General features: G+C 44.3%; 1 protein-coding gene across 3 annotated transcripts in view; it reads left to right on the plus strand.

Moving 5' to 3' along the window:
* The window catches only part of UBE3A (ubiquitin protein ligase E3A), a 99,503-nt gene that overhangs the window by 8,990 nt on the left and 63,618 nt on the right, over window positions 1-26,895 (plus strand). For all 3 annotated transcript variants that reach the window (XM_069757812.1, XM_069757813.1, XM_069757811.1), the window contains exons 2-3: window positions 18,903-18,947; window positions 25,008-25,318. In XM_069757812.1, the coding sequence (XP_069613913.1) occupies window positions 18,946-18,947; window positions 25,008-25,318 (313 nt within the window). In that variant the 5' untranslated portion in view covers window positions 18,903-18,945. The remainder of the gene's footprint in view (window positions 1-18,902; window positions 18,948-25,007; window positions 25,319-26,895) is intronic.

Below are 26,895 nucleotides of genomic sequence, written 5' to 3' on the forward strand. Positions count from 1 at the left end.
GGCCGTCGGCCGATGCTGCAATAGCATCAGCCATGGCTGGAGATCGTGCTCTGCCCCCCCACCGCCACCGATCTCCTCCCCTCTGGTCCTCCGTCCTGTCGTATGCTGTCCTCCTTTCCCCTCCGTCCTCCTGTCCACTCCCCCCGCTGTCCGATCACCCCCCCCCATACTTACCGACCTGTGTCCGTCCGTCTGTTCGATGGGCGCCGCCATCTTCCAAAATGCCGGCAGATTCGTTACAGGTACATTTTGATCGCTGTGATAGGTTCTATCACAGCGATCAAAATAAAAAAAATGATAAATAAACCCCCCCTTTATCACACCCATAGGTAGGGACAATAATAAAATAAAGAAATTTTTTTTTTTTCCTTTGCCCCACTAGGGTTAGGGATAGGGTTGGTTCACACTGCGTCTAAGCAGTCCGTTAGACGGACTACGTTACACCGTGGCATAAACGCGGTGTAACGTAGTCCGTTACGGCCGCCATTGACAGCAATGTCGGACGCATCACTAGCGCACGCTCACAATGGGTGTGCGCTAGGGATGTGCCGTCATTGAGTGACGGACCCGGAGACGCGGGCTGCAGCATTTCCGGGTCCATCACTGCTAGCGCAGATAGAGCTAGCAGATGCTCTATCTGCGCTAGCGCGATGCAAACGTCGGCACTTGCGCTAGCAGCAGCCCGTTAGCGTATGTGCTGAACGGGCTGCTGCTAGCGCAGTGTGAACCTGGCCTTAGGGTTAGGGTTACGGCTAGAATTAGGGTTAGAACTAGGGTTAGAATTAGGCTATGTGCACATGGTGCGGGTTTGGCTGCGGATATGCAGCGGATTTGGCTGCGGATCCGCAGCGGATTGGCCGCTGCGGATTCGTAGCAGTTTTCCATCAGGTTTACAGTACCATGTAAACCTATGGAAAACCAAATCCGCTGTGCCCATGGTGCAGAAAATACCGCGCGGAAACGCTGTGTTGTATTTTCCGCAGCATGTCAATTCTTTGTGCGGATTCCGCAGCGTTTTACACCTGTTCCTCAATAGAAATCCACAGGTGAAATCCACACAAAAAACACTGGACATTCACGGTAAATCCGCAGGTAAAATGCAGTGCCTTTTACCTGCGGATTTTTCAAAAATGGTGCGGAAAAATCTCACACAAATCCGCAGCGTGGGCACATAGCATTAGGGTTAGGGTTGGAATTAGGGCTAGGGTTGGAAATAGGGTTAAGATTAGGCTGTGGTTAGGGGTGTGTTGGGGTTAGGGTTGGGATTAGGGTTAGGGGTGTGTTGGGGTTAGGGGTGTGTTGGGGTTAGGGTTGTGGTTAGGGGTGTGTTGGGGTTAGGGTTGTGATTAGGGTTATGGCTAGAGTTGGGATTAGGGGTCTTTTGGGGTTGTGATTAGGGTTATGGCTAGAGTTGGGATTAGGGTTAGAGGTGTTTCGGGGTTAGTGTTGGAGTTAGAATTGAGGGGTTTCCACTGTTACGGCACATCAGGGGTCTCCAAACGCAACATGGCGCCACCATTGATTCCAGTCAATCTTGAATTCAAAAAGTCAAATGGTGCTCCCTCCCTTCCGAGCCCCGACGTGGGCCCAAACAGTGGTTTACCAGCATACTCAGGACAAACTGGGCAACAACTATTGGGGTCCAATTTCTCCTGTTACCCTTGTGAAAATAAAAAATTGCTTGCTAAAACATCATTTTTGAGGAAAGAAACATGATTTTTTATTTTCACGGCTCTGCGTTGTAAACTTCTGTGAAGCACTTGGGGGTTCAAAGTGCTCCCCACATATCTAGATAAGTTCCTTGGGGGGTCTAGTTTCTAAAGTGGGGTCACTTGCGGGGGGGTTTCTACTGTTTAGGCACATCAGGGGCTCTGCAAACGCAATGTGTCACCCGCAGACCATTCCATCAAAGTCTGCATTTCAAAAGTCACTACTTCCCTTTCGAGCCCCGACTTGTGCCCAAACAGTGGTTCCACCCACATATGGGGTATCAGCGTACTCAGGACAAACTGGACAACAACTTTTCGGGTCCAATTTCTCCTGTTACTCTTGTGAAATTAAAAAATTGTGGGCTAAAAAATAATTTTTAAGGAAAGAAAAATGATTTTTTTATTTTCACGGCTCTGCGTTATAAACTTCTGTGAAGCACTTGAGGGTTTAAAGTGGTCACCGCACATCTAGATTAGTTCCTTGGGAGGTCTAGTTTCCAAAATAAGGTCACATGTGGAGAAGCTCCAATGTTTAGGCACACAGGGGCTCTCCAAACGCGACATGGTGTCAGCTAACGATTGGAGCAAATTTTTCATTCAAAAAGTCAAATGGCGCTCCTTCCCTTCCGAGCCCTGCCGTGTGCCCAAACAGTGGTTTACCCCCACATGTGAGGTATCGGTGTACTCAGGAGAAATTGCCCAATACATTTTAGGATCCATTTTATCCTGTTACCCATGTGAAAATGAAAAAATTGAGGCTAAAAGAATTTTTTTGTGAAAAAAAAAAGGACTTTTTCATTTTTACGGATCAATTTGTGAAGCACCTGGGGGTTCAAAATGCTCACTATGCATCTAGATAAGTTCCTTGGGGGTCTAGTTTCCAAAATGTGGTCACTTGTGGGGAAGCTCCAATCTTTAGGTACACAGGGGCTCTCCAAACGCGAAATGGTGTCCGCTAATGATTGGAGCGAATTTTTCATTCAAAAGTCAAATGGCGCTCCTTCCCTTCCGAGCCTTGCCGTGTGCACAAACAGTGGTTTGTGACCACATATGAGGTATCAGCGTACTCAGGAGAAATTGTACAATAACTTTTGGTGTCCAGTTTCTCTTTTTACCCTTGGGAAAATTAAAAAATTGTTGCTAAAACATCATTTTTGTGACTAAAAAGTTAAATGTTCATTTTTTCCTTTCATGTTGCTTCTGCTGCTGTGAAGCACCTGAAGGGTTAATAAACTTCTTGAGTGTGGTTTTGAGTACCTTGAGGGGTGCAGTTTTTAGAATGGTGTCACTTTTGGGTATTTTCAGCCATATAGACCCCTCAAACTGACTCCAAATGTGAGGTGGTCCCTAAAAAAAATGGTTTTGTAAATTTTGCTGTAAAAATGAGAAATCGCTGGTCAAATTTTAACCCTTATAACTTCCTAGCAAAAAAAAAAATTTGGTTCCCAAATTGTGCTGATGTAAAGTAGACATGTGGGAAATGTTATTTATTAACTATTTTATGTCACATAACTCTCTCGTTTAACAGAATAAAAATAAAAAATTTGAAAATTGCGAAATTTTAGCCAAATTTCCATTTTTTTCCACAAATAAACGCAAAAATTATCGACCTAAATTTACCACTAACATGAAGCCCAATATGTCACTAAAAAACAGTCTCAGAACCGCTAGGATTCGCTGAAGCGTTCCTGAGTTACCTCATAAAGGGACACTGGTCAGAATGACAAAAAACGGCCAGGTCTTTAAGGTCAAAATAGGCTGGGTCATGAAGGGGTTAAAAAAATCATCGCGTTCAGTAGCACAGATCCTGTTTTAAACAGGACAAGTGCTGGTGGTGAGTAGAGTTGAGCGAATTTGCCTGGATTTGGCTGCTGAATCTGAATTTGCCATATTCGTGCCATATTGGTACTCTATTTGTGCCGAATGTATGTTTGTTGATCGGTTTCGAACATATTCGGTAATTTCTACTCCCATTGACTCTAATGACGTTCAGCTGTGTTGGACGAATATTGCAAAAACCATATTCGCTGCTGATCGTATTCAGAACCGAATCCGAACATATTCACTCTACTCTACTAGTGATAACAATGGTTTTAACAATCATTCTGCGAAGTGTGTCCAGTCTGTCTAAATATGTTGCTAAGTGACCGCTGTTTGGCTTCTACTACAGTATGTAGCCGATCAACAGGGTTTACCAGCTGCAGGTCGGGCAGTGGAAATGCACTCTTCAGTTTTGTCCTATGATGTTTTAAATTGCTGATGTATACAACGGATGTCATACAGAAGTCAAAAACTGACATATTGATGACCATATGGATGAAAATTTGTCAATTTTTTTTCTGGATGAAAAAACTACTTCAGTCATGTGCTTGTTTGAACCTAGGTTTAGGGCCTAAAGGTACCGTCACATTTAGCGACGCTGCAGCGATCTAGACAACTATCCCGATCGCTGCAGCGTCGCTGTGTGGTCGCTGGAGAGCTGTCACACAGTCCGCTCTCCAGCGACCAACTATGCGAAGTCCCCGGGTAACCAGGGTAAACATCGGGTTACTAAGCGCAGGGCCACAGGGCCACGCTTAGTAACCCGATGTTTACCCTGGTTACCAGTGCTAATGTAAAAAAAAACCAAACACTACATACTTACATTCCGGTGTCTGTCCCCTGTCGCAGTGCTTTCCTGCACTGACTGTGAGCGCCGGCTGGCCGTAAAGCACAGCGGTGACGTCGCCGCTGTGCTCTGCTCTACGGCTGGCCGGCGCGGACAGTGCAGGTAAGCAGAACGCCGAGGGACGCGACAGACACCGGAATGTAAGTATGAAGTGTTTGTTTGTTTTTTTTACATTTACACTGGTAACCAGGGTAAACATCGGGTTACTAAGCGCGGCCCTGCGCTTAGTCACCCGATGTTTACCCTGGTTACCAGTGAAGACATCGCTGCATAGGCATCACACACGCCGATTCAGCGATGTCTGCTGGAGATCCAGCGACGAAATAAAGTTCTGGACTTTCTGCTCCGACCAACGATGTCACAGCAGGATCCAGATCGCTGCTGCGTGTGAAACACAACGATATCGCTATCCAGGACGCTGCAACGTCACGGATCGCTAGCGATATCACTGTGAAGTTGGTCAGTGTGAAGGTACCTTAATTCATCAAAGCTTTTATGCCAGAATTCTTTGAAAGTCTTAAAATTTGGCACGACTAAAGCATGTACTAAAATTGTGATCTTTTTTTGTTTTCATACCATGTTTGCCTATTTGAAGTGTGCTGAGGGTGTGGAAACCCTCTATCATCAAATCCATGCTGAACGGTGGCTTTCACTGCAAAACAAATCTTATTCCAGTTTGACTAGAGTAAGATTTGTGGCGTGGAGCTTATAGAGGCTTCTGCCACTGTTTTCAGATGCTCCTGATTAAAGGGAATCTGTCACCCCAAAAATCGTATGAGATAAGGCCACCGGCATCAGGGGCTTATCTACAGCAGAGGTCCCCAACCTTTCTGACCTTGAGAGCCACATCCAGCTGTGAAAGAGGGTCATGAGCCACACTCAGCTCTGAGAGATTGTCACCAGCTCCTTCTTGACTCACAGTAGTGACACCAAGAGCCTCCATCATTACCGGTATAATGACAACCAAAGCTTTCCCACTGCAATCACACCAAGGCAGTATGCCAAGTTCCACGGTTTCCTATCTTGCTTCCATTCAGATTTGCTCTTCTGTACAGGGCTACACACAAGTCACCATTTAGAGATCTGCTCTTAATAGTTATTTACAACTGGTGCTAATGCACCAAGCTGGCAGACAGTTGTGAGGCACGTCACGGGCCCGCGAGCCACGTGTGGCTCCCGAGCTACCGGTTGGGGACCCCTGATCTACAGTATTCTGTAATGCTATAGATAAGCCACAATGTATCCTGATAGGTAAGAAAAATAAGTTGATTTTACTCACCCAGGGGCGTTCCCGCTGCAGACTGGTCCAATGGGCGTCGCGGTCCGGGTCCGGCGCCTCCTATCTTCATATGATCACTTCCTCTTGTCTTCCTGCCGCGGCTCCCGCGCAGGCGTACTTTGTCTGCCCTGTTGAGGGCAGAGCAAAGTACTGCAGTGCGCAGGTACTGGGCCTCTGACCTTTCCCGGCGCCTGCGCGCTGCAGTACTTCGCTCTGCCCTCAACAGGGCAGACAAAGTACGCCGAAGCGTGAAGACAAGAAGAGGACGTCATCGTAAGAAGATGGGAGGCCCCGGACCGGACCGCAGCGGGACTGCCCCTGGGTGAGTATAATCTAACTTGTTTTTCTAAAGGTACCGTCACACATAGCGACGCTGCAGCGATACCGACAACGATCCGGATCGCTGCAGCGTCGCTGTTTGGTCGCTGGAGAGCTGTCACACAGACCGCTCTCCAGCGACCAACGATCCCGAGGTCCCCGGTAACCAGGGTAAACATCGGGTAACTAAGCGCAGGGCCGCGCTTAGTAACCCGATGTTTACCCTGTTACCATCCTAAAAAGTAAAAAAACAAACGCTACATACTTACCTACAGCCGTCTGTCCTCGGCGCTCTGCTTCTCTGGTCTGGCTGTGAGCGCCGGGCAGCCAGAAAGCAGAGCGGTGACGTCACCGCTCTGCTTTCCGGCTGACCGACGCTCACAGACAGTACAGGAGGAGAGCAGAGCACAGCGCTGGAGGACAGACGGCTGTAGGTAAGTATGTAGTGTTTGTTTTTTTACTTTTAGGATGGTAACCAGGGTAAACATCGGGTTACTAAGCGCGGCCCTGCGCTTAGTTACCCGATGTTTACCCTGGTTACCAGCAAAGACATCGCTGAATCGGTGTCACACACGCCGATTCAGCGATGTCTACGGGGAGTCCAGCGACCAAATAAAGTTCTGGACTTTCTTCCCCGACCAGCGATCTCCCAGCAGGGGCCTGATCGCTGCTGCCTGTCACACTGGACGATATCGCTAGCGAGGACGCTGCAACGTCACGGATCGCTAGCGATATCGTCTAGTGTGACAGTACCTTTACCTTTCAGGTTACACCGGAGGCTTATCTACAGCATTACAGAATGCTGTAGATAAGCCGCTGATGCCGGTGGCCTTAGCTCATATACAATTTTTGGGGTGACAGACTCAAGTCCTGTGTGAAATCAAACGGTGTTGATGAATTGAGGCCTTAGGCTTGTTTTACACTTACCGTGTTTTTTGCGGCCCTTTTTTGCAGGCCGTATTACCGCAATTTTCACAGTCTTCCGCAATAACAGACTGCAAAAAACTTGCTAATCACCGTTTTTTGGGTCTCCAATACTATGGCAAAAGTATTGGGGGAAAAAAACGGCGTTCCGCAAAACCGGAAGTCACGGTGCACCGCAAAAACAAGCTTCTGTTGTTTTTGAGGCCCCATTGATTTTCAATGGGGGCCGTGTCCGTAAGCCATGAAAAATATCGAGCAGGCTCGATATTTTTTCACGGCCGTGAATACGTCCCTCACGGGCATATGGCGCATCGTGGAATTATTGCCCTTTTTTGCGGCCCCATAGAAATTTATTGGGGCCGGAAAAACGGGACGCAAAACCACAGTAAGTGTAAAAGAAGCCTAAGTCTGTAAATGTAATGGTCAATTTAGACGGTCGAAGGTGAACGTGTGTTGGAATGAATGCTCGTTCCTAAAAGTTGGCCAGCGTAAACATTCTGGCAATCACGTGACCAATATGCAATGTATACGTCTTTTCTTTTTGCTTTCTCCCTGCACTTACAACATGTGACATAAATGTGATCGGGGCTGCAATGGTAACGTGCCATACATATTGATCTTACCACTTTCTGTGCTGAGTGATTGGCTGCTACCTTCATATTTCAAGTTTAGTGTGTCATCCTTGTGGAGAAGTGAAGAAAGGCAGACACACATTTATATGACAATTCCGGCCACATACGGGAACCGCATCTACTATACATTTTTGGCATAGCCTGTGAATGTGCTATAAATGTATGAAATGGGAATACCCCTTTAACTAATTTATATGCTTTCCTAGGCATTAAAATCTGCCATGTCTGGACTTTTGTAAATGGCTGTCTCTGCACAAAGTAGCACTCTCCTTACATATAATGACCATGGCATATGCAGTTATACAGTTTAGGCTGCTTTCACACTAGCGTCGGCACGGGGCCGTCGCTATGCATCGGCCCGACGTGCCGACGCGCGTTGTGAAAGTGATGCCCGACGTGGGCAGCGGAAGCAGGCTTACGACGCTTCCGCTGCCCCATTGTAAGGTCTGGGGAGGAGGGGGCGGAGTTTCGGCCACGCATGCGCAGTCGAAAATGGCTGGCACGACGCGCAAAAAAAGTTACATGTAACTTTTTTTGTGCCGACGGTCCGCCAAAACACAACGCAACCGTCGCACGAAGGTTGTGACGTGTCCATTCGTCGCAATGCATGCTCGCAAACGCCAGAAGCCTGACAAACAAGATGGAAGAACTAGAAGCAGAAATATCTACAGGTAACTTTGACATAGTGGGAATAACCGAGACATGGTTAGATGAAAGCTATGACTGGGCAGTTAACTTACAGGGTTACAGTCTGTTTAGAAAGGATCGTAAAAATCGGAGAGGAGGAGGGGTTTGTCTCTATGTAAAGTCTTGTCTAAAGTCCACTTTAAGGGAGGATATTAGCGAAGGGAATGAGGATGTCGAGTCCATATGGGTTGAAATTCATGGAGGGAAAAATGGTAACAAAATTCTCATTGGGGTCTGTTACAAACCCCCAAATATAACAGAAAGCATGGAAAGTCTACTTCTAAAGCAGATAGATGAAGCTGCAACCCATAATGAGGTCCTGGTTATGGGGGACTTTAACTACCCGGATATTAACTGGGAAACAGAAACCTGTGAAACCCATAAAGGCAACAGGTTTCTGCTAATAACCAAGAAAAATTATCTTTCACAATTGGTGCAGAATCCAACCAGAGGAGCAGCACTTTTAGACCTAATACTATCTAATAGACCTGACAGAATAACAAATCTGCAGGTGGTTGGGCATTTAGGAAATAGCGACCACAATATTGTGCAGTTTCACCTGTCTTTCACTAGGGGGACTTGTCAGGGAGTCACAAAAACATTGAACTTTAGGAAGGCAAAGTTTGAACAGCTTAGAGATGCCCTTAATCTGGTAGACTGGGACAATATCCTCAGAAATGAGAATACAGATAATAAATGGGAAATGTTTAAGAACATCCTAAATAGGCAGTGTAAGCGGTTTATACCTTGTGGGAATAAAAGGACTAGAAATAGGAAAAACCCAATGTGGCTAAACAAAGAAGTAAGACAGGCTCTAAAAAACTCTAAAAAACTATAGGGAGAAAAATACTTTATCTAAAAAACTAATTAAAGCTGCCAAAAAGGAAACCGAGAAGCACATTGCTAAGGAGAGTAAAACTAATCCCAAACTGTTCTTCAACTATATCAATAGTAAAAGAATAAAAACTGAAAATGTAGGCCCCTTAAAAAATAGTGAGGAAAGAATGGTTGTAGATGACGAGGAAAAAGCTAACATATTAAACACCTTCTTCTCCACGGTATTCACGGTGGAAAATGAAATGCTAGGTGAAATCCCAAGAAACAATGAAAACCTTATATTAAGGGTCACCAATCTAACCCAAGAAGAGGTGCGAAACCGGCTAAATAAGATTAAAATAGATAAATCTCCGGGTCCGGATGGCATACACCCACGAGTACTAAGAGAACTAAGTAATGTAATAGATAAACCATTATTTCTTATTTTTAGTGACTCTATAGCGACAGGGTCTGTTCCGCAGGACTGGCGCATAGCAAATGTGGTGCCAATATTCAAAAAGGGCTCTAAAAGTGAACCTGGAAATTATAGGCCAGTAAGTCTAACCTCTATTGTTGGTAAAATATTTGAAGGGTTTCTGAGGGATGTTATTCTGGATTATCTCAATGAGAATAACTGTTTAACTCCATATCAGCATGGGTTTATGAGAAATCGCTCCTGTCAAACCAATCTAATCAGTTTTTATGAAGAGGTAAGCTATAGGCTGGACCACGGTGAGTCATTGGACGTGGTATATCTCGATTTTTCCAAAGCGTTTGATACCGTGCCGCACAAGAGGTTGGTACACAAAATGAGAATGCTTGGTCTGGGGGAAAATGTGTGTAAATGGGTTAGTAACTGGCTTAGTGATAGAAAGCAGAGGGTGGTTATAAATGGTATAGTCTCTAACTGGGTCGCTGTGACCAGTGGGGTACCGCAGGGGTCAGTATTGGGACCTGTTCTCTTCAACATATTCATTAATGATCTGGTAGAAGGTTTACACAGTAAAATATCGATATTTGCAGATGATACAAAACTATGTAAAGCAGTTAATACAAGAGAAGATAGTATTCTGCTACAGATGGATCTGGATAAGTTGGAAACTTGGGCTGAAAGGTGGCAGATGAGGTTTAACAATGATAAATGTAAGGTTATACACATGGGAAGAGGGAATCAATATCACCATTACACACTGAACGGGAAACCACTGGGTAAATCTGACAGGGAGAAGGACTTGGGGATCCTAGTTAATGATAAACTTACCTGGAGCAGCCAGTGCCAGGCAGCAGCTGCCAAGGCAAACAGGATCATGGGGTGCATTAAAAGAGGTCTGGATACACATGATGAGAGCATTATACTGCCTCTGTACAAATCCCTAGTTAGACCGCACATGGAGTACTGTGTCCAGTTTTGGGCACCGGTGCTCAGGAAGGATATAATGGAACTAGAGAGAGTACAAAGGAGGGCAACAAAATTAATAAAGGGGATGGGAGAACTACAATACCCAGATAGATTAGCGAAATTAGGATTATTTAGTCTAGAAAAAAGACGACTGAGGGGCGATCTAATAACCATGTATAAGTATATAAGGGGACAATACAAATATCTCGCTGAGGATCTGTTTATACCAAGGAAGGTGACGGGCACAAGGGGGCATTCTTTGCGTCTGGAGGAGAGAAGGTTTTTCCACCAACATAGAAGAGGATTCTTTACTGTTAGGGCAGTGAGAATCTGGAATTGCTTGCCTGAGGAGGTGGTGATGGCGAACTCAGTCGAGGGGTTCAAGAGAGGCCTGGATGTCTTCCTGGAGCAGAACAATATTGTATCATACAATTATTAGGTTCTGTAGAAGGACGTAGATCTGGGTATTTATTATGATGGAATATAGGCTGAACTGGATGGACAAATGTCTTTTTTCGGCCTTACTAACTATGTTACTATGTTACTAATGCGTCGCTAATATAAATCTATGGGGAAAAAACGCATCCTGCGGACATCTTTGCAGGATGCGCTTTTCCTCCTAAACGACGCATTGCGACGTACTGCAAAAAACGCTAGTGTGAAAGTAGCCTTAGTCTTGCCATGTTTCCTCATCTTATACTGTGTAATAGAATGTTTGTGTAAGGGAGATTCTTTTCTTAAAGGGAACCTGTCAGCAGGATTGTGCTCAGTAACCTGCAGACAGTGTCAGGTTGGCGCTTGTTATACTGATTAAAATGATATCTTTGTTGATGAAATCCGTCTTATGGTTGTTTCTTAATCTTTTCAGTTTTGTGTCAATGATATGTCTGTGCTCCGGGGCGACCTGTGGGGGTCTTCATGTGGTGCTCTGAGTAGGTAGGTTCAAGAGAGGGAGTGCGACAGGCAAGACGACGACGGCCGTTTCGCGCTAATGCTCGTCGTCTTGCCTGTCGCACTCCCTCTCTCGCTCCCTCCCTTGAACTGCGAAGATGTTTTGCTATATGCTCCAATAAAGGACGTTTGAATTGCCACTGATTGGTGAGTGCTATTGCGTTTTTTCTACTTTTTTATTGATATGGACACTTTGTTTCACGCAAGCACCGCCTTTCAGCTGACCGGACTACCTATTGTTGGGAAACTCTCCACATCGAGTTATTAATCTCTGGAAAGTCGAGCTGTGCCGCTTACTTTTTTTCTTTTCTTGGTTTGGAAATATATATATATATATATATATATATAGGTGGCCCGATTCTAACGCATTGGGTATTCTAGAATATGCATGTCCATGCAGCCACGTAGTACAGGTCCTTCTCAAAAAATTAGCATATAGTGTTAAATTTCATTATTTACCATAATGTAATGATTACAATTAAACTTTCATATATTATAGATTCATTATCCACCAACTGAAATTTGTCAGGTCTTTTATTGTTTTAATACTGATGATTTTGGCATACAACTCCTGATAACCCAAAAAACCTGTCTCAATAAATTAGCATATTTCACCCATCCAATCAAATAAGTGTTTTTTAATAACAAACAAAAAAACCATCAAATAATAATGTTCAGTTATGCACCCAATACTTGGTCGGGAATCCTTTGGCAGAAATGACTGCTTCAATGCGGCGTGGCATGGAGGCAATCAGCCTGTGACACTGCTGAGATGTTATGGAGGCCCAGGATGCTTCAATAGCGGCCTTAAGCTCATCCAGAGTGTTGGGTCTTGCGTCTCTCAACTTTCTCTTCACAATATCCCACAGATTCTCTATGGGGTTCAGGTCAGGAGAGTTGGCAGGCCAATTGAGCACAGTAATACCATGGTCAGTAAACCATTTACCAGTGGTTTTGGCACTGTGAGCAGGTGCCAGGTCGTGCTGAAAAATGAAATCTTCATCTCCATAAAGCATTTCAGCCGATGGAAGCATGAAGTGCTCCAAAATCTCCTGATAGCTAGCTGCATTGACCCTGCCCTTGATGAAACACAGTGGACCAACACCAGCAGCTGACATGGCACCCCACACCATCACTGACTGTGGGTACTTGACACTGGACTTCAGGCATTTCCTTCTCCCCAGTCTTCCTCCAGACTCTGGCACCTTGATTTCCGAATGACATGCAAAATTTGCTTTCATCAGAAAAAAGTACTTGGGACCACTTAGCAACAGTCCAGTGCTGCTTCTCTGTAGCCCAGGTCAGGCGCCTCTGCCGCTGTTTATGGTTCAAAAGTGGCTTTACCTGGGGAATGCGGCACCTGTAGCCCATTTCCTGCACAAGCCTGTGCACGGTGGCTCTGGATGTTTCCACACCAGACTCAGTCCACTGCTTCCTCAGGTTCCCCAAGGTCTGGAATCGGTCCTTCTCCACAATCTTCCTCAGGGTCCGGTCTCCTCTTCTCGTTGTACAGCGTTTTCTGCCACATTGTTTCCTTCCAACAGACTTACCATTGAGGTGCCTTGATACAGCACTCTGGGAACAGCCTATTTGTTGAGAAATTTCTTTCTGGGTCTTACCCTCTTGCTTGAGGGTGTCAATGATGGCCTTCTTGACATCTGTCAGGTCGCTAGTCTTACCCATGATGGGGGTTTTGAGTAATGAACCAGGCAGGGAGTTTATAAAAGCCTCAGGTATCTTTTGCATGTGTTTAGAGTTAATTAGTTGATTCAGAAGATTAGGGTAATAGGTCGTTTAGAGAACCTTTTCTTGATATGCTAATTTATTGAGACAGGTTTTTTGGGTTATCAGGAGTTGTATGCCAAAATCATCAGTATTAAAACAATAAAAGACCTGACAAATTTCAGTTGGTGGATAATGAATCTATAATATATGAAAGTTTAATTGTAATCATTACATTATGGTAAATAATGAAATTTAACACTATATGCTAATTTTTTGAGAAGGACCTGTATATTGCCCAGCCACATAGTATATTGCCTAGCCACGTATGTCACCGGTTAAAAAATAAACATACTCGCCTTCCGATCCGAGGGCCCCTTGTAGTTCTGTCGCCTGTGCGAGGTACAGGCGGCAGCTTCCGGTCCCAGCCTGCTCGCGCAGGGCCTGTGATGACGTCGGTCACATGACCGTGACATCACGGCAGGTCCTTCTGCCAGACGATCTGTGCCAATGGAACGTGGTGGTTGTATCGCGAGGAACGGGAAAGGCGGCGTAGGTGAGTATATAATCATTTTTGTTTTTTTAAAATTATTTTTAACATTAGATGTTTTTACTATTGGCGCTGCATAGGCCGCGTCAATAGTAAAAAAACTTGGTCACACAGGGTTAATAGCAGCGGTAACGGAGTGCGTTACCCACGGCATAATGCGGTCCGTTACCGCGGACATTAACCCTGTGTGAGCGGAGGGGTGTATGCGGGCTCCGGGCAGTCAGTGCGGGGAGTAAGGAGCGGCTATTTTCTCCCGGACTGTGCGCGTTGCTGATTGGTCGCGGCAGCCATTACGGGCCGCTGCCGAGACCAATCAGCGAACGAATAACCGTGACAGAAAGACAGACAGACGGAAGTACCCCTTAGACAATTATGTGTGTGTATATATATAATTTCGAGTATAAGCCGAGATTTTCAGCCCATTTTCAGTCCCCCTCTCGGCTTATACTCGAGTCATACCCGGGGGTCGGCAGGTGAGGGGGAGCGGGGGGAGTGTAATTATACTTACCTGCTCCCGGCGCGGTGTCTGGACGTCCCTGCTTCTTCCAGCGCTGCAGCTTCTTCCTCTACTGAGCGGTCAAATGGTACCGCTCATTACAGAAATGAATATGCGGCTCCATCTCCCATAGAGGTGGAGCCGCATATTCATTACTGTATGAGCGGTAACGCTGACCGCTCAATACAGGAAGAAGCTGCAGCACCGGGGAAGAAGCAGGGACACAGCGCCAGGAGCAGGTAAGAATACGGGGAGGGAGAGCGCTGCGCGATATTTACCTCTCCTCGTTCCAGTGCGGCTCAGTCTTCAGCATCCTCTGGCAGTGACGCTCAGGTCAGAGGGCGCGGTGACGTAGACAGTGCGCGCCCTCTGCTGAACGTCAGTGCCAAAGGCGGAGCCGCACGAGGAGCAGGTGAAAGTTCCGGGGTCCTGAGCGACAGAGAGGTGAGTATGTGATTTTTTTTTTTTTTTTTTTTTTTAATGGCACAAAAGCAAATGGGGGCAAGTGACTGTGCGGAGCATCTGTATGGGGCCATAACACTTGTGCAGCACTATATCTGTATGGGGCCATAACACTTGTGCAGCACTATATCGGGCAAGTAGCTGTGCGGAGCATCTGTATGGGGCCATAACACTTGTGCAGCACTATATGGGGCAGTGAATGTATGGAGAATCTGTATGGGGCCATAACACTTGTGCAGCACTATAAGGGGCAAGTGACTATACGGAGCATCTTATGGGGCCATAACACTTGTGCAGCACTATAAGGGGCAAGTGGCTGCGCGGAGCATCTTATGGGGCCATAACACTTGTGCAGCACTATAAGGGGCAAGTGGCTGCGCGGAGCATCTTATGGGGCCATAATGCTTGTGCAGCACTATATGGGGCAAGTGGCTATACGGAGCATCTTATGGGGCCATAACACTTGTGCAGCATTATATGGGGCAAATATCTCTATGGAGCATCTTATGAGGCCCTTATTACCCTTTATGCATTATTATGTGGGGCATATTTTAATATGGAGCATCTTATGGAGCCCATCATGAACTGTATGGAGCATTATATGGGGCTTCTGATTCAATATGGATATTCAAAAACACTTAACCTACTGATGTCTTAATTAATTTTACTTTTATTGGTATCTATTTTTACTTTTGAAATTCACCGGTAGCTGCTGCATTTCCCACCCTAGGCTTATACTCGAATCATTAAGTTTTCCCAGTTTTTTGTGGCAAAATTAGGGGGGTCCGCTTATACTCGGGTCGGCTTATACTCTTATACTTGTGTGTGTATATGTATATATATATATATATATATATATATATAGATATATACGGTATATATATCTATATATATATATATATATATATATCTATATCCCAAGCCTTCTGAAGGTGCTATGTAGGTTACTGTGCACAATCCTGCTGACATTCATTTTAAATATAAAATATCTCAGTTATGAGGGAATATAATTACTACCCCTAGTCCACCAGGGGGAAAGTCAATGCGCCATTTGTCAGCAGATTCCCTCCACTTGCATTGCATATAAATAACCTCTCCAGTTTGGATCTTCCCGTCACATTGTAGATCCTGCTTTCTGGATAGTGTTTGCTATGTCCCTGGTGACTATACGAGGCTGGCCTCCTAAGGGCATGAGCTGCCACTTTCAGTGCTGTAGTGGGTGCTATGAAACATCTGTCGGCTTACTGGGGAGGAATGTGAGTGTGCAGTGGGCTCCTGATATAGTACATAATGTTGTCCGTCAGCAGCTCTTTTAGGCTGCTTCTCAGTAAATGAATCTTCATAAAAGCTGCTATTTTTAATTGACCAGAGCTCTCTCATGTTCTTTGGTTGACGTAATCTTAGTATGTGTAGACGATTGTAAAATCTGCTTCATCATTTGTAGTTTCCTTATTGCCCCAAAATTGCAACAATGTGTCTTCCACTTGTTTGGTACACTGAATGTATGGACAGGTCTGCAGCAAGGCCTTCATATGCTTATCACTGTACATTATCAGCTTATTCTGTACGTGCTTTCCCCTGTGCACTGTAGGCTGCACACTTTACAGTGGCCGGCAGTCAGCGACTGGGATCCGGGCCATGGACTGCAGCTCCTCCAAGGACTCGTGTCCTGGAAACAGACAACAAATACACACAGCGCAGTCTGATCCTGCAGTCACTCGATTCGGTTTCCTCTGTGTTGCTAACATACCAAATCTATGTTGGCATTAAGTAGGTGACCAGCGCATGAACATTTGATGTGAATATTGCCTCATTTCTATTATAGACATATGTTGCAGATTCCATACATTTGCATTGCTTAAACATAACCTCTCCAGATTGGATCTTCACGTCCCATTGTAGATCCTGCTTTAACAGGACTCAATCAGCACAGAATGACTGTTGAAACCAAAAATTGGTATTGATTTATATTGATTACATATACACAAGCAATTGACTGCTTAATACATTTTGAGATATTTCCTTAAATTTAATCTACAGCCCGTTTCCCTGGAGACCGACCATTGCAGGTAGCACAACTTGCACTGTGCTTACAAGCGTTTATTTCAAGCTTGTAATGATGTTTTTGCAGCTACCCAGGATAGCTCGAGCGAGCAGTGTACTGCCCAGTCCTGTCTTTAGCACAGTGCTTACAAGATAGACAGCAGCTGTGTTCAGTCTTCTAGGCATTGAGCTATAAATAAAAGGAAAGTATTAATTTCTCAAGAACACCCCGAACCCACCATTTATTCCTTTATTAATACAGCATAATGAGAGAGCAATTAATGTGAGTTTTGATGATTTGTGGCCACGGCTATTACAGTGGTGTAATATGGGCTCTTACACGATCAGTACTTGCTGCAGGTTTGACGCTGCATATTTATGCAACGTCAAACCCATAGCGGCCACACGTTACAGCAGAGTGGATGGGATTTCTACAAATCTCATGTCCACTATGCATCCATAGTCGCATGCGGGTCACCCGCGGAGACTGACATGCGGCACATCTATCAAGACTGCAGCAAGTCAATTTCTCTTTTTGGAGAAATTACATAAATAGAAATGTATTGGATGCGGTGAATCTGCACGGTTCAGTGAACACGTGGATTTACCTGCGTTTAATAGACATCAGCACTTTGGATGCAGCGAACATACTGTGTCCCAAATCACTGCTACTTCCGCAACGTGTGCACCAGGCCTTTGTGTATTAGTAAACTGTTACTATAGGAAGATACAAATACGGTAAGTTTTCTTCCTTCTTGTGCAGAGCTAATTTTAAGCTTCATGTAATGTATCATCCTAGAGATATGTTTACATGTGGATATACTTCAGATTTTCTGTCCTGAAATTCATATAGAAATCCAATGGATTACAGTAGAAGTGGATGAGATGTTAACAAATTGCATTCTGCTAAATAATTTCCACCCATAAATTGACATGCCCTGCAGATTTTCAATTTACAGCGTGTCCATATCTTGTGTCTGCCTTTTCATTGTGTAGGGTGAAATCTGCAGCAAACCCGCAACACAATTTGCAGTACAGACATATTTAGCTGTGGATCTGCAATGGATTCTTTTCCATCACATGTGGTTGTAATTTTCATGGAGAATGTAGCGGGAACACTTGTGGGATGACGCTAATGCTTACACCAGTAATTGAATGTTTTATATAGGATCAGACGCTTCCCTTGAAGAACTGTTTTCACTTGTGTCCTTGTAAAATGGGTATTCCTAACCACAAGGTCGGGGCCGTGGAGTCGGTAAGCCAAACCTCCGACTCCTCAATTTCCATGACTCCGACTCCACCAAAATGGGCTCTGACTCCACGACTCCGACTCCACAGCCCTGCACAAGGTAGTTGATATATTGCTGATCAGTGGGGTCTGACTGTTATGACCCCTATTTAGGCCGTCGTCACACAAGCGATGAGAGAATCAGCTCAATTATGCTGATGACACTCTGCTCAAACCCTGTTAGAATTTGACCTGTCTTCTTAGTGTGATCTGATTCTCACATGAGAGAAGGCGAAGCTTCCCATCTTCTACATCATCTGAGTCCGTGAATACTGGACTGCAGTCAGATGACATCTAATTGCAGTCTGATGTTTCACACACACTCATAGCTTTATATGAATAATACAAATTCCTCCACTCGCAGCAAGGTGCCACTTTTTTCTTATACCAAAGCGGCCAGAGGAAAAAATAGCAGATCTGCACCACCCCATAGAATAACATTGGTCCCAGTGCTGTCATATGAAACACCGGATAGCACGTGGCCGTGTTATGCGCTCATGTGAGCCCTTATCCCGGGAATGGAGCTTTGAATTGTCCCGTCAGATTGTATTCATTCATTCTTTATGTGACTGTCAGAGATGGCCAAATGCTGTACTCCGTTAGTCCTACAGAGGATGAATGGAGCGCCATGCATAAGCTGTCACTGACTCATTCTAAAGAGGTGCTTCTAAGCCCCCCTTTCTTGTGACTTTTGAGTTCCTAGCGGTTGTGTACTAAGATCAGCTGATAACTTTTATTATTGGGAATAAACCATTGTTGGGTGTGTAAAAAGTTAGAAAAATAATCTTTCACTCTTTATCACCTATTCTGTATGCAGGTGATATTTTTCTGACACTGTCATCATTTAAGCTGTCTTGGAGTATATAGTATGTCATATTTTTTATTGTGCGGATGTGCTGTTTTTTTCTGCCGTATTGAACATCTTATTAAAGTACATCTAAATCTGTCTGTATTGCAGATCACCAGGAGATCCTAATTCAGAAAACCTAGAAAATAGCCGAATGTAAGTATGATGGGACAATAAAAATATCTACTCGATGGACTTGTGTAAATGTCCTTGAGACCATATCACTGCAAATTACAAACTAGCTGGTGCTGTCCCTTAATGCGCTTTCCATTCAGTCCTGGTCACACGATTGTGTTAGACAAGACTGCAAGATGGAAAATTACACTTGAGAAGTCCAGTTGGCCACACACAGGGTAAAGTATTCTAAGGACGTCAGCCATTTTTATGGCACACTTCGCAGCTGAGCCCAGCCTCCCCGCTAACACACCATCGCCACTTTGGACCACGTTGCCTGCTCTATACAGATGACACTAGCCCATTACTGCTCTTACGCTTATGGATTTGTCGTACTCATACGCATTTTACTAACACGTGCACCTCCACTTTTCTTTTCAGAATGGTAAAGTAAGCACTTATGCCCAATGTAAAATGTATTTTACAATGATCACACACCTTCTTCGTCCTTCTTGCATAAACGAATTGTGAGCACCCTGTGGGAGTCTGTTTTTTGATTTTTCAAGTGGCCTGAACCATATAGATAAGTGATCGACCAGTTGTCAGAAAATTTCTGTGGGTGCCAAAATCTGACAATTTGGGGGAAATGATCAGACCTTTAGAGACACAAAACCGTGATAAAATCATGCATATGTTATGCCCATTGTCAGCTTCATGTATGACCTGAGCCTTCCGCGCTGCGTCACATGCTGCTTCCTTGGAGAACTTCTGCAGCTAACATTAATGTTAATTTCATTAAATCTATAGATGTAGAGCAATAATACTCCTGCCGATCAGCTGTTTTCGGCGGCCACCGACCAGAAATTCTCTCTTGTGGAGCTGGCTGTCTTCTGATAATGGCCACCGCAGGGTGCTACACATCCACCTCCTACTGATTTTGAATAGCAGGCGGATGTGTAGTACCCTGCGGCAGACACAATCAGAAGACGACCAGCTCCTCAAGTGAGTATTTATGGTCGGCTGCCAACACCAATGCCAGCTGATCGGTGGGGGTGCTGGGTGTCGGACACCGGACGATCAGACACTGGTAGCGTCCTAAGAATGGAATGGGTCATCTGTGAAAAACTAGTGGACGACCTCTTTTACAGCAGTCTAGCAACCTGTATGTAAGTCCCTAACCTCCACTACATAGCTAAAAAAAAATTTTTTATAAATAAACCATTGGGCATTGCTGGTCTAGCTTCGGCGCTTCTTCACCCTTTCCAATTGCAGTCATCCTTGCCTGCTTCATGTGGCTGACATCATCTACACAGTGTTCCCATGTGCTCCTGCACAGGCGTACTACACTCTGATCATCAGCACTCTTTATCTCCCGGTGCATGTGCTTTAGAGTACTTGGCTCTGCCCAGCAACCAACAACTGAGGAAAATCCAATAGTGCAAAACAACTATTCAATAGATATGTTCATCAGTTAGTATTTCTCTTGTCTATAGTGTGCACTTTGTTTTTGCCACTTGTTAGTGGCTTTATCAGGGCTTCCGTCGTACCCTGAAAACCAGAGATTCACATGGATGTCCCACTCAGTCTCCAGTGAAAGGTCTTCTTTTGGATAACTTTTTAAGAAATCTTTTAAATGCTGCAGATAACATACGATTTCAGCAACAGAATTTGCAGCAATATTTACAGCTGTTGCTTTTTCACTGTGAAACTTTAGCTCAGTAATTATTTATTTATTTTTTTAAATGAAAAACTAAATCTGAAGTGGAGGAACACTTTCAGCTTTTCTCTGCAGCCCATATAACAAGCGTCACCATAATCGCACTTTACATCTGATAAATGGAAGCAAAGCATTTTCTCAGCTTTTTTTTCACATTCCTAATTCTATACTGTGTGGGCCACTATTTCAGTGTTCCCCCGTGTGCTGGCTCTACAAGAATCTGGAGCACTTTGCATGTGATGGAAATGATTCAAGTATCTTCTCTTTGCCTGGCTTTTGCTTGCACCATTTCACATGCATTCACTGTTAAGCACGAGAGTCCTGTATGCAGAAGCTATAGGGATGTCGGCATCAAGAAGTCTCCAAACGTTAAAGTAAGCAAGCATGTGCTTTCAGAGGCTGTGTATTTATAGCAGTAACCCCTGGCTTGTATCCATGCCTCGAGACGTTCCTGAGCTTACTTTAAAGGGGACTCTAGCTGTGTGTTGGCATTGGACATGTGCACAGTTTTACTTCAGATACCACTGCAATGCCTTGGCTGTAGATCATATTAATATTTAGCTCAGCCAGAGTGTAAGCTAGGCATGTAAGCAATGTCATCAATGTGACTATGGAGCCCTGAAGAGTGACAGTCCACCTTCCCAATACTAATAGTTGTAGGCTTCATGTGAGCTGGAAGTCTCAGCAGTCTGAATTAATAATAAAAAATGATTTATCAAAATACAAACTTGGGGGGGGGGCAAGGAAAGCCTAGAAGGGAGCACAGTTCTAAACCAGCGACCCCTATGCTCCAAAAATATGAAGTGCTTGAATTTAAACATTTCAGTCTGTGATGGATCATACCAGCTATATATGGCACAAATGTAAAATATGGAAAAGATGCATACAGATTACATTAAAGAACCAAATGCGTTTGCTTTAATAACTGGTTTTTATAAAAAATGACCAACTTCAAGAGCTTTAACTGTATGTTGGTACTACTGCTAACGGTAGTGTTGATTTTAGTTAGAAAAATGGTTCAAAGGGTTGTGTGGGCAGAGTAAGACACTTTGACTTGGGTACTGGTCATGTAAAAAATATCAAACTCGGTCGCTTAGTGGACTGCAGAGATGGAAAGTGGTAATGTCACCAGCTGCCGGACCGCTGCAGCCTGTGATTGGTTGCAGCAGTCAGGTGACTGGAGCAGCTGGTCATCTGGTGTTTTTATGACGAAGCACTGCTCAATGTTACCTGACCGCCGTGATGGTCCGGTGGCTTGTGGAACAGTGACTTCTCCGCTTCCTGTCTCTTCGCAGATCACGGAGTGGCTTGTGCTTGATCCAGGAAGGTTCCAGTAGGCGAGTATTGCTGAGTATGTGTTCAGTCCCCTGGGTAAAGTTTTATTTTGCCCCAACAACTCCTTGAACAGTTACGTGGAAAATGTTTTCTTGACTTCTGCTTTATATACAGTATGTGTTCAGTTTTCTATATGATTTGTTACTGCTAATGTGTTCTGTAATATACCCCATACACACCGACTCCTATGATGCTTACAGTGGAGTATACACTACATTACATTTGCTGCTGACTTTACATTTCCTCTGATTCCTGTTCAGTACAGCACATGGTGTTCATGTATAATGTCAGTTTATTTCAGGAATTGCCCTATAAGAATTATTTTTCTGCACAAGTTAAAGGGGGACTTGGGTCAAGCGCTCCATTTCCCCTCTGTTGCTCATGTATCCAGCCACTCAATTCAAGTCTATGGCGCTTATGAAGGCAGCTGTGTGTAAAGCTTTGTGTCGTCAGTGCCATTGACTTTGAGTGGCAGTGCGCATGCCAGTCCATTCTACTGTCCCCCATTCAGGGAATGGGGGGATGCAATAAGACCCAAATCAATCCAGTAATAACCACCTACCCAGTGAAATACCAACATGCCACATTAACCATTTTTAAGTCATTATCGATGTCATACATGCGTGTCCTGTATTTGTTAAACTTTTTTCCACAAAAATCTATAGTGTGGTGAAAAGCACAAATTTTCTCTTTCAGTTGGAGCTGTACGACTACTATGTTTTTTGTTCTTTCGAGAAAAAAAATTGAGTTTCCTTAGCTTATGGTAGTTTACATGTTGGGAGTATACATGTTGCCAGTGTCCACATGACAGCACTCCACTTTCTTATGTTTTCCAGTCATAATCCGGCTTTAAAAATAATCTGTCACCAGTAGTGATGAGCGTGTGAGCTCAGATAAGTTGTTCTCCGAGCATGCTCGCATGCGAGCTCAGATAAGGTGTTCTCCGAGCATGCTCGCGTGCTAATAGAGCATCTGCGGTGTGAGTCCCCACGGCTGCTGTTCGACAGCCGTCACCTATGCAGGGATTGGTGGTTTGTTGGTCAATCCTTGCATATGTTACGGCTGTCGAACAGCCAAGAGATATGCAGCCTTGAGGACTCAAACCGAAGATGCTCTATTAGCACGCGAGCATGCTCGGAGAACACCTTATCTGAGCTCACACGCTCATCACTAGTCATCAGGTTTATTCTGCCCATCTGAGAGCAGAAAAAACTATGGCCAATGTGTGCCGAGTCATTTACTGGGCTCATGCTGTAGATCTGATAACGCTACTGTTTTATCTGTTGCAGTGATGAGCTTCTACTATAGGTACCGTCACACTAAACGATATCGCTAGCGATCCGTGACGTTGCAGCGTCCTGGCTAGCGATATTGTTCAGTTTGACAGGCAGCAGCGATCAGAATCCTGCTGTGATGTCGTTGGTCGGGGCTAGAAGGCCAGAACTTTATTTGGTCGCTGGCTCTCCCGCTGACATCGCTGAATCGGCGTGTGTGACGCCGATTCAGCGATGTCTTCGCTGGTAACCAGGGTAAACATCGGGTTACTAAGCGCAGGGCCACGCTTAGGAACCCAATGTTTACCCTGGTTACCATCCTAAAAGTAAAAAAAACAAACGCTTCATACTTACCTTCCGCTGTCTGTCCTCCGGCGCTCTGCTTCATGCACTCACTGTGAGCACAGCGGCCGGAAAGCAGAGCGGTGACGTCACCGCTCTGCTTTCCGGCCGCTGTGCTCACAGCCAGTACAGAGAAGCACAGCGCCGGGGACAGACAGCGGAAGGTAAGTATGGAGCGTTTGTTTTTTTTACTTTTAGGATGGTAACCAGGGTAAACATCGGGTTACTAAGCGCGGCCCTGCGCTTAGTAACCCAATGTTTACCCTGGTTACCGGCATCGTTGGTCGCTGGAGAGCGGTCTGTGTGACAGCTCTCCAGCGACGCTGCAGCGATCCGGATCGTTGTCTGGATCGCTGCAGCGTCGTTTAGTGTGAAGGTACCTTATGTAGTCCTAGATATAAATAATCTCTGTATGCCTGCCACCACCACTGACAGCTTACTGCCTACGTGGTGGCCAGACAGAAAGCTGCCAATCAGTTGTGTGCGGGCAGAGACAGCTCATCATTGAGAAGACTAGAAGAGCTGCAGCTGATAAGTGATTTTAACAAAACTAAAGCAAGAAGTCCAGTAAGTACAAACATAATTGGTTGAGGCAAAATGTCCCTATGATAAAACTGAGCTGCCAGAGCACAGCCAGTGTTGTCTGGAGCATAGAGAACAAAAGCTATTCCTACACGAGGCCTGGCGTAACTTCAGATGTTTCCAGTCTTTAGCAATACGTTTTACAAAAGAGTCCTAAAACTTCTAGTAGTTCACCTTAAAGTGAAGAAAATGTTTTTATATTGTAAATGTTGTAGTCATTAATGGCTTCCATGGTATAAATATGAATTTGCCTGAGAACCTAGTTTTTTATGTAAATAATGGAGGGTTTCTGTATTTACAGGGGATGTCCAGCCCAGTGCAAATTTTCCAAATCCTATCAGTGTCATATACAATATTAAGAGAAGCTGAAGACAACACCAGTAAGCACGTAACTGCAGATAATAAAATCGCATGCTTGTGGTCATGTAACGACTGCTCGGACCAGCAAGCAGAGCTCAATCTTAACAGTGCGTGTGTTACGCACAGCTGGAGTTCTGAAAATGCTTGCTGACAAATTGCACTGGACTGGACAAACTCTTTAAATCTATTCTGCCCTTTTCAGTTGGGCTTTCTCAGCCTACCACTGAACTCTATGGATGGCTAGTTTGTATGTGACTAGTAGCATACCCAGGAGATCCTTATGATTTATGATATTTCCCGTTGTAATGTTATTTCAGAGTCTATTAACAGCTAACCTGTTAATAGGTATAAAATGCAGTAGTTGGTTGAAATTCATGGATTTCAACATTTAATAGTTATGTGCCAGACTAACCAGGCCTGACTACTAATTTGGATGAGCTTTGTATATGAAAGCTGTACTAATCCACATGCCTGTTTGAATGTTTGCTACAGGAAGCGAGCAGCTGCAAAGCATCTAATAGAACGCTACTACCACCAGTTAACTGAGGGCTGTGGAAATGATTCCTGCACGAATGAGTTTTGTGCTTCCTGTCCCACTTTTCTCCGTATGGATAACAATGCAGCAGCCATTAAGGCCCTCGACTTATATAAGGTTAATGCAAAACTCTGTGATCCTCATCCCTCCAAGAAAGGAACAAGCTCATCTTACCTAGAAAACAACTCCAAAAGTGCCCATAACAACCAGTGCTCGGAAAGAAAGATGAACAAGAAGGAAGTACACGGACCCAGGGATGACTTCAAAGGTAAACCTTAATCATGTATCCCAAATATGTGCTCAGTGTCTATTGTGTATTATCGAAATGTATATGTATCTTAGGGAGAAGGAGCACTGACCTGCAGTCATACTAGGACTCTAATATGCAGTTCCCAAGTCTTTTGGCCTACTTGCAACTGCTTTACTATCAAAATATACTAATTTGGGGTACTGATGCTGGCAGTGAGAGGTCAGCAGTTGTCTCCCTTTGGGTATTCTGGTTATCAGACCAATCTCCTGCAGTAGGCTTGGTAGACCCTCATTGCCCCCTTTATAGTATACAGTAATGGAAATATTGGATTTGCTTCCACAAGCTCCCTGTGCTCATCTTGTCCCCTCCCAGTGATACAAATGTATGTATAGGTTTAACTTTGTATACTGTGTGTATAGACAGCACTTTACAAAAGTATTAGGCACATGTGAGGAAAAATGCAGCAAAGGATGTTTCCAGGAATAGAAGTGTTAATAAGTTTACCTTTATCAGATGACCAAAGTTAAAGTGAATGATCAAAAGAGAAATCTAAATCAAATTCATAATAGGTGCGACCAACCTTTGCCTTCAGAGCAGCATCAATTCTACTAGGCACGCTTGCACAAAGTCAGGGATTTTGTAGGATTGTAGACTGGTAAATGAGTAACCAATTATACGAAACGTGATGTTCATTTTCATAAGTGGGTTGAAAAAGTTGTGTAGGAGGCTTAAAGTTGGATGAGGAACAGCCAGACTCTGCTACAAAGGTGAGGTTGTGGAAGACCGTTTCTTGTCACGAGTCCTACACCATGGCAAATAAAATAATGGTGGGCAGTGGTAGGGGAAATCCATCCCATTGTAAAATAACCACGGCTCACTAAGGGATCCAACCAGAAAATCATATGTAGTCTGTAGGAGACCCTCATACTTGACATTGCTGATCTGCTATGGACACCGGCCCACATAGCAGGGCTAGCAGAAATGATCAACTACTATGTGTTCCATAAACGATCAGAAGATCACAGCTTCAAGTCTCCTAGGAGTTTATGGAAGCAATGAAAAGTAGGATTTTTTTTTTTTTAAACACAAGTTCAAAATAACACTAACAAATATCAAAAATACACACATTTGGTATCGCTGCATTCAGAAACGCCCGATCTATCTAAATATAAAAATAATCCAATCGTTAAACAGCATAACGAGAAAATAATCATGACGCCAGACTTACTTTTTTTGGTCGCTGCAACATTGCAATAAAATGCAGGCGATGAAAAAGATCGTATCTACCTCAAAATTGTATCAATAAAATATCAGCTTGGCACTCAAAGCCCTCGCCCAGACAAAAAATAAATTTCACATAACCAAACATGAATAGGTTCTTTTTTATTTATCTGCGCTCTCGTAATGACCTGGAGAATCACAATGGCTGGTCAGTTTTGCCATATAGTGAACATGGTAAAAAAAAACAAAAAAACATTGTGGAATTGCACCTTTTATCCAGTAAACTACACTGCTCAAAAAATAAAGGGAACACTTAAACAACAGAATATAACTCCAAGTAAATCAAACTTCTGTGAAATCAAACCGTCCACTTA

The sequence above is a fragment of the Ranitomeya imitator genome, chromosome 3 (assembly GCF_032444005.1).
Source record: "Ranitomeya imitator isolate aRanImi1 chromosome 3, aRanImi1.pri, whole genome shotgun sequence".
In the NCBI taxonomy this organism is placed as follows: Eukaryota; Metazoa; Chordata; class Amphibia; order Anura; family Dendrobatidae; genus Ranitomeya; species Ranitomeya imitator.